The sequence below is a fragment of the Odontesthes bonariensis genome, chromosome 10 (assembly GCF_027942865.1).
Source record: "Odontesthes bonariensis isolate fOdoBon6 chromosome 10, fOdoBon6.hap1, whole genome shotgun sequence".
NCBI lineage: Eukaryota > Metazoa > Chordata > Actinopteri > Atheriniformes > Atherinopsidae > Odontesthes > Odontesthes bonariensis.
In genome coordinates, this window is record NC_134515.1 from 28,893,208 (window position 1) to 28,901,969 (window position 8,762).

At 45.1% G+C, this 8,762-nt stretch overlaps 1 protein-coding gene across 1 annotated transcript; it reads right to left on the reverse strand.

Annotated features, from left to right (window-relative positions):
- Positions 1-422: 422 nt before the first annotated feature.
- xkr7a (XK related 7a) lies at positions 423-6,643 on the reverse strand. Its single transcript, XM_075475766.1, has 3 exons — positions 5,947-6,643; positions 3,717-3,916; positions 423-3,456 (listed from the first exon to the last, which is right to left on the reverse strand). The coding sequence occupies exons 1-3, from the start codon at positions 6,480-6,482 to the stop codon at positions 2,489-2,491; spliced, it is 1,704 nt and encodes a 567-aa protein (XP_075331881.1). The 5' UTR covers positions 6,483-6,643; the 3' UTR covers positions 423-2,488.
- Positions 6,644-8,762: the final 2,119 nt, after the last annotated feature.

Consider the following 8,762-nt stretch of genomic DNA (forward strand, 5'->3'; position numbering starts at 1 on the left):
ATGTTTGGCTGTCATTTATTAGACTCAATTTGTCCAAACATTTGTGTTTTCCTTAGAAGAAATTGCACCAGTTACCTATTTAACATTGGTGTTAGGGTCAGTGGACTGTACACATGTGAGTGTGATATAAAAATGAGCTCTGAAGGGCAATTTGGCTGTTTGTTCTCTCATTTGACCCCAGCAATGGGAGCTGTTAGGACACTTTGCACAAGAATTTAATTTTGCATTCGCTCACCATTGATTTCTAAACATGAAGTCTGGGCGAGTATTTGTATGAGACAGAAAGTGAAGTGCGAGATTTTTTTCCATCTCCTGAGTTCCAGTAATCACCTTTTAGAACGACAATGCAAGCAGCGTGCCAAAGAGTGCAGCCTGTGATTTGTGTTGTATCTATCAATCAATTCAGCCAGTAACAGTAAAGGTCTGGAAAACACATCGCTTTTTATTGTGGCAACAATGACAAATTGTTTTCACCTTGTTTTTCTTGCTCTGAAAAGCAACAGTCTGTCATGACCAGCTTAAGGCTTTTTGATTCTAGCTCTGTGTTTGAGGTACAGCCCCACCCAACTCCTGCCACAACAAGCTCACCTTATGGTACACCTCGTGGGTCGTTACATGATGGACTCAAGCAGTTAGCACCATAACAAAAACCTCTCTGGCTTTTATTCCTTTAAACTACAGCAGGGGTGGCAAAGGTGCTCGATGGGCTTTGTATTTGTTTTAGTGTCATCTGGGAATAAAAAAAACCCAAACTGAATGAACAGTGAATACAACAAAATTGTCATATCTCAGTGATTTTGAATGAACTCTAAAGCACATTACAGGACACCCCCCACCCGTACACATGCTGGTATGTGAGCTCACATACGCACAGACACGCAAACACACAGGGTTCGGATATTTCCGTCTCGCGACTACTCTATAGTAAAACAACCTTGATTACAGAAAGCGTGGTAGAGATTTGTTTCATTGAGATAAATTCTCAATGATGTCATTTCTGGAGAAAAAAAAAAAAAAAAACTCAAACAAAACTCTTATTTCTCACCAGTTATGCCTAATGAAACAAACAGATTTAAAATGATCAATCCTTGTTAAAACTACTAGCAGCGGAACAATGAATCTTTGTGTCAGTGGAAACCAGATCAGCCGGACATGTGAATAATTGTCCTGTTTTCAAACTGTCCAAAGGTGAGTATGTTTGACCATTAAAGAAATAAATTAAAACTGGTGTCAAACTCTACACAAAGAGCACATCCTTAGATTTTTTTTGTTGTTATTTTTTCCACAAAATTTGTATCAAATTACAAATTCTCCCGTGAAAAACATTTGTCGAAATTATCAGGAGACGACGGACCTGCAAATTAAAGTGTCACCAAAAGTACCTCACACCTGTACTATCAACAATATCAAAGCTATTTTGTAAGGAGTCTGTGGCTATCTTCTTCTACAAACGACAAACGCAGTATAATTACAGACGGTGCTGTCCCTCTGCAACTTCCTCTTCATTGTACAGTAATTTACATCTAAATTAATGTCTGTCCTGTTGCTTCTGCTGCGTAAAATGCAACGAGTATGAAAACGTTGAGTCCTGTCAGTAGAATGCATCCTGTAAATGTGATGGAAATCGCAACGTGGCCGTTATTCGCATTCTGGAGGAAGGTGCATCACGCTGAAATGATGTGGTGACAAGTCCAAAAAAACAAAACAGACTGCTTGTAAACACACACTGATTTCTGTTCGTTCTCTGCTTACCTTAAACAAACATATACTACAGGATTGTTGTAAATCCCACAAACGGCATGAAAATGCTTGAGAAGCCTTGTCACAAATAATCACACTGTCGACAGTTTTTTTTTACATTCAACTCAAATGTTGCCTTTGAACTTCAGATTCGAAGCAGCATTTTCAGAGACTCCTTCAACATGACTGAAAAGCTTTTTGAAAAAGGATGTGTTTCATGTGGATTGTGTTTAAAATACAGTGTGAGATTAACCTCTTTAACTCCCTCACCAGCTCACTGAATCATGTTCTAGCTGCCATAAATAACCATGCATGTTGAAGGCTTGTCTCTGTTGTGAGCCACCTTTCAGGATGTGCTGAAGCAACCTCACTGAGGAGGACTTTCCTCCTCTGATTGATAACAGCTCCACTTGTCTGCCTGCCTGTGCTCTTCTTCAAGTTCACCAGACAGTGAGCTTTGCAGCTAACTGTTGGCTCCTCCTGTGTCACATCATGACCTGAGAATTGATAAAGAAACCAAAATATGCACCATCATTACACAATGCCACAGGACTTTTCCTTTGTAGAACATATAGACACAGCACTCTATCTCTTTCTTTGCCTGTTCCTGTGCAGCGTCTGACACCGCAGAGAGCAGTTGAGTAGGTGCGGAGCTAAAACACTGCTCAGTGAGAGCCAGCCTGCTGCCATTTTTATTTCAGGCCGGATAACCCACGGTAAGAAGCTGAATCATAGCACCTTCAGCACATCACACGGTGGTTTCATACTCCATCACTTCTTTGGGTGTTCCCAGGCAGCGGTACTGAATCCTTGGTGTGACTGGGGCGGCACTCTCCAGCACCAGGATGGTTTTACGCAGCCGCCGGTCAATGAAGTGAGCATCCCATGCGGGGTATCTCTTCCTGGGCAAGTCTATTCGGATGACGGGCCCCTCTGTCCTGGGTTTGAGGTTAGGCACCAGGGGCTTAGCTCCCCTGGGAGGCCTTACCTGAAACACATCACCATCTACCCCAGGCCCCTGCTCCCTGTCTGACCCTTTAGTTCTCTGGAGGGTCCTAGGGGGGCTGCTCACCAGATCAGGAGGTAGGCTAGTGGCTGGGGAGGCCAGCGACTCCACAGGCACCTCCTTCTCCACTATATAACCCCACCCTGAGACTGAGCCTTCGGGGTGCAGCAGACAATAATACACAAACATGAAGAAGGTCCCCAGAGCGTAGCTGCTGGCCACCACGCACACCATAATGACGGTATAGAAGTCTGGGTTACCGTGGCGCTCAGCACTGCTGCGGTACACGTACCAGGCAGTGGTGAGCGCCACATTCTCAACGAACACAGTCAGGCTGTAGATGAGCATTCTGCAGCGAGTGCGCCCTTCTCTGACGCTGAACCAGCAGAAAATGTACACAATGCCCACCATCATGTTGTAGATGATCTCCTCCCATTTGGACATGCAGAAGTCGGTTTCGCCTTGAATTATCCAGAAAGTCATGATGCACCAGTGGGCCACGATGAAGATGCCAAAGTAAAGCTGGAACACGGAGGCAAACAGGGCGAAGGCCAGAGTGCGGGCTCCGATGGTGAACAAGTGCCATAGAATCTGAACTATGACGGCTTTGTAGGTCATGGGTAGCTTATCATCTCGAGAGTCTCTCAGGACTTTCTGATAGGAGGAGATCATCCAGGCGAGGGATATCAGTGAGGCAGAAGCTGAAAGCCCTGAGGAGACCGTGAGGAGGAGGAGGGAGAAGAAGTTAGTTAGATGGAAGCAGCAGTGATGTAATTGTTTTACCATTTAGCACAGAAAAAAAATACACATTTCCTCTGCTCTGCTGGTGCTGGATTAAGACGAGCACAAATGACTCACCATCCACAGCCTGTGTGCAGCGTGGGCTGGAGATTTATGATTAACTAACGGGACGACTTATTTTCAACATGCTGATGGAGGCCGTGGTGGCCGGTCATTTCGGGACACTCACCCTGCAGGGGCAGCACCTGACCGGTGTAGATCATGATGCTAAGCTGCAGCACCAACTGAGGAGCACTCTTCAGGAAGGACTCGAGAAGGCGCAGCATGCTGATATCTGCGGTCTCAAACATCATGCGCCAGTAGTAGTGACGGCGCTCTGGGTCTCCGTGCCAGCGGCTCTGCACCCCCAAATACAAGGCGTGGACGTACCTGTGTCAGAAACAGATTGAGACGCATTCATCAGCGCTTTAGGAAGAAGTAAGATTAAGTTCAAATACTGCACTTCAAAAACCTTTGGATATCAAACGCAGCCTCTAAGAAGTCATAACTCATTATTTCAAACTCTGGGAGCTGTCAGTAGTTCTCGCCAAAATACTGGTTACTTGCTCTTCTGGGATTTAGATTAGACTGAAATGGAACTAAGCAGCTCTGTAGTTATAATTTTAGTCCATACATCAGAGAGTGGGAGCAAAGGCTGACTGCAGCCTCACTTTTTCAAACAAAATAAGTCACAAGGCTGCAGAAGATGCAAAGTTTGCGGGGCTGAAGAGATAAGGAAACCAAACAATTGATACAATACATACAATACATTCTGTAAATGGTGCAAGCATTTTTATGTACTTATTAGTTTTTGCTTTCCAAATATAGTGTGGAAATGATTATCTTAGTCATAACAGGGCGAATTTTCAGGGAGGACTAAAGCAAAAAAATGTCTAGTTAATTGCCTCAGGAAGGAGGGTCAGAAGAGGCCGACGTCAACAAGCCCACTGAACCACAAGGGAGACTCTATAACCATTCTTTATTCTGGTTCCTTCTACACAAAGCATGCCTTGGGATTTACACATTCTGGGAAAATAGAGCATATGTGCGGTAATGAGGGTTAAAGACTCGCAGGAGGACACACACGGTTTCATAGCACATCCTGTCTGTGACACAGACCCATATCGCATCTCATGCGCGCTGACATGCAGTTAGGTACCCGGCCGAAATTGATCCCGGTTCACCTAACCAACTGTGTATCGGTGACGGATCATTCCTGAGTTAACAGCTGAGGGAGAAACACGCAGTGGTAATCCTCTTAATGTGCACACACACACACCAGTCTGAGAGCAGCACTTATGAATGGGGCATGCACAACAGCTTACCGGTAATTCTGTGCTGCCACAAGATTTTAATGTGCTTCTGGACACACACACACTCAGTCTCAGACTCTTAAGCAGGAAGTAAGGAATCAATATTACCCATTGAGCTGTCTCAAGAGAGAGGAAGACAGTGACCACAAAGAGACACACATTTTGTTGTCCTACGTGTAACTCAAACTATTAATTTGCATCCGATTTCATAATTTCACCAAAGTTGTCTCTCTATGATAACATTCTAACATGTCTGAAAAATGCAATTTTTCTTGGAATAGATATAGAGTATTGTCTAACCTTCCTCCCACCACAGTTCAGCTGAATGCCTTCTTTCTGCTGGCAGCGGTTCAAACCTGTCAAAACCGATCAGAGCACTCTTAAGTCTGAGATCCGACTCGCCATCACTGACTGAGCAGCTGACCCACAGACCTACTGCCAACCATGTGAGAATAACACCAAACCTTACATACAACTGTTTATTGTGTCTGGACTGTCTGGACATGCTTTATAATCAAACATGTTTGGGTTCAAACACGGCTAACAGTGTGAAAAATTGTTGGCAAATTGTTGGGAGACTTCAGTCTCAGGACAGGGCAAGAACTGAAAATACACCAAACACTGACGAAGAGGCAAGTGTGCGTGTGTCTGTAAGTATAAAGCAGCTCTTCTCTTATGACACTTTGGAATCATTCAGCTTATTAAGCAATTAGGCTGTTTCTTGCCAAAAGAGAAATATATAAAGAGAGCTGGACTCTGTTTTCTATTTATGTTTTTTTTAATAGAGGATATTGGGGTGGATGTGTTGATCATTTGCAAGGGATGATTGACCTGGAAGCCTGTCATGGGGTTGGAAGGAGAGGGTGGAGTCTAATTCTCCTTCCCTGAGCAGAGGAGAAATGTGAAAAGAAGCAAAAATACATAGAGACACTTTGGCCACAGTTTTCTCTGAATGATTAGGTTTCATAATTACTGGGTGTGAGGATGGACTTTGTGGAGTACACGTGCGAGCGCACACACACACACAAGCGGAGACACGATGAGCCGTGCGCCCCCCACCCTTACCATCCCCACACCTCTCCGATCACGACGAGTTTTCAGACTTACCTCCAGACTTGTGCCAGCTGAAAGATGTGAATGATGGCCTGGAAGACCCACATGAAGGCTCTGCAGCAGCCCCGGGCTCCTCCCCCGGTGCCCGGGCCTGGCAGCACCCCGACCGCAGCAACGCGGCCAGCGCCCCGCTCGCCGCTGTCCTTGGTGCTGAAGTCGCTCTCCTCTGCTCCCGATGCTGCCACAACAGCAGCCGCAGCTGTGCCGCTCTCGACGGTTTTCGAGAAATCGTAGGCGAACCATCGGAAGCTCAACACTTGGACGACCACGGACGGGACTATCACAAAGACCAGAGTCAGTGAAAAGCACCAATACTCCCTCCTTAGGTAGTAGTCAGCAGCCAGCCACAGGTCTGAGGCCCCGTCCGAGAAGAAAACCAAAAGGGCGCACAGCGTCCAGCAGCAGTCCTGGAGGGTGTAGCGCTGCTCGGTGGGACGGCGCTGGGGAGGCCGCGGGTCCGACCTGGTAGGAGACTCGGGTGGGATTTCGTTTCGTAGAGAGACCGGGGCACCGTCAGATTTCGCGGCCATGTTTGTTGTAGGGAAGAGAGTAAGAGATGGGAAAATGATGGAAGGGGGAGGGGGGTACGCGTAGCCTGTCCGTCTGTGTGCCTGCGTGTGGAAGAGGGGGCGGGCAAAGGAGGCGGGGAGGAGGGCCAGGGTGGGCGAGGGAGACGGGGAGTAACCACTGCTCATCAGGCAGCGGCTTTAATGCAGTCACATTTTATTGCTGCAGATCTGATGCCATCAGACAGAAGATTTCTCTGCATCAAGGACAGTTCAACAGTGCAGGGGAATAATCTCACTTTAGTGCTTTAAATCCCACTTTAGGTAAAAATGTTACAATTGTAAAGTATAAAACATTTAGCATGAGATGACTTTCGTTATCTATATTCTTCTAGTTGACAATGTTTAAATATGTGAATAAGTTAGCTGCTAATCATTGACGGTGAGTGTGTAGCTGTAACCACCTTATAGTTGGGTAGTGACTCAGGCCTGACAGAAGAGTTCTGCAACACACGTGTATTTGTGTAAAATCTATCCATTTTAAAAACTATCTTCAACGTGTTTCTTTTATTAGATGCCTCACTAATTGTTAGACGTTACGTTTTTGTTTTTATAATCTATAAGCTCATTTCCTTCTGTGCATTGTCAGTGAGCAAATTAAAGCTGAATGAACAGTGTGCAAAAAAAGTAAAGTTCCTATAACTTATGTAGGATGGAATGAATAAGCTGTTGAATGACCCAAAACGAAAACACTCAAATGAGGGGTGGTGTTACGTCTAAAATAGACCTATACTAGTTTGGTTACCTCAGTTTTCCATCACTGTCTTGACAGCAGAAATACAAGGCGAGCACAAGCCTGTGAAATATCCCTTAAAGCGACCTCTGGAAGTCTCGCGACACACGAGAGCCGAGAACTACTGCTTCACGGCAGGTCTAAAGGGCTCTGAGCCGAGCCAGGGAGCCTGATAAGACACACCTCTCTCCATTAGCTGTCGACGGCTAAATTGAATGCGGTTAGCTTCCAGTGTTGCCAAAAAAAAATCACAAGAAGTCGCTATTGGCTCTCTGAAAAGTCGCTAGATGTCGCTAGATTGCGTCATGACGTCATAAGTGACGTAACCACGCCCATAATATATATTTTCGCTCCTGCCTGAGCCGAAATCAGCCGGCCTGAAGCTGATTTTAGCTCTGAACTCTGTAAACTTTAGCAACATTTGAAACTTTTCAGGCCATAAAGTAGTCGTTTAGATCCCCAACGTGTTAAAAACCTGCCAAAATACCGGCTATTTACAATTTTGTTCCGACGAATTCGGCGCTACTAAAGCTAGCCGCAGTGAGTAACGTACTTCCGGTTATTTTCACAAAATAAAATACCCGTTGCCTTTTATCATAGGGAAAGCCATTACGATAAAAAGGTGCTTTTGTTTTGAAAACAGGAAGTGAACATACCCTCGTTGTAGCTAGCTTGAAAGTGACGTTTTGACAGGAAATGACGGTATGCCGGGTTGCCGCCGTCCTGCAGTGCTTCTGTCTCGGCTTGAATGGTGTCGCGGGGCAACTGATTTGTCACTCACAAAACAAGTTAAATTGTCGCTAGATTCAGCCAGATTGAGCCCGAAAGTCGCTAGATTATTTTTTTTGTCGCCAGAGATGGCCAAAAGTCGCTAAATCTAGCGACAATGTCGCTAAATTGGCAACACTGTTAGCTTCTAGAGTAGTAATATATAATATGGCTAGACTGTCGCCTTATGTTCTACGGAGCTCCCCCTACAGCTTTGGGGTGTGTATTGCATGGTAAACAAACCCCGTATTACTGAAAGTTGCATAGTGCCGCTTTAAATGTGAAAATGAATTTACATATAAATGCAAACACTCTTAAGGTGATAGAACTTTGAGCGATTTAATATTTAAGTGATATTCCTGATGAACAAGACTACAACCCAAACCGACCATGTACATTCTACATTTGTACTTTTGGTCTGGTGTAATTCTTTATACTGACATACAGTCTGGTTACATGTTGAGGAAGGTTCTAACTAACTAGCAACCTGAGATTTAGCAGCTCAAAAACCCTCCATTATGTAATCAGTTTCTATTCCGGTTTTTTCACTTCGGGCACTGAGGTCCGAGTTCCTCTTTCCCTGACGAAACTCCTCCAGTGTTTTGGACTGCAGTGACATTTCTGCCAACAGGAAACACTCGGCACACTCTCAGCTCCCCAGTGCTCTCTCTGAGGTCTTGATCGAACGACCAAAGACATTCAAAGACACTTTAAATAAGGACATGAGACAAAAGCAAAAGAAA

What these genes read in the sequence shown, in the direction of transcription:
- xkr7a (XM_075475766.1), bottom strand. Translation starts at nt 6,482, where the DNA reads ATGGCCGCGAAATCTGACGGTGCCCCGGTCTCTCTACGAAACGAAATC. An exon ending in CAGCTGGCACAAGTCTGGAG is followed by an intron (nt 3,917 to 5,946) that starts GTAAGTCTGAAA and finishes TTTCTGACACAG; the next exon opens with GTACGTCCACGCCTTGTATT. An exon ending in TCAGGTGCTGCCCCTGCAGG is followed by an intron (nt 3,457 to 3,716) that starts GTGAGTGTCCCG and finishes CGGTCTCCTCAG; the next exon opens with GGCTTTCAGCTTCTGCCTCA.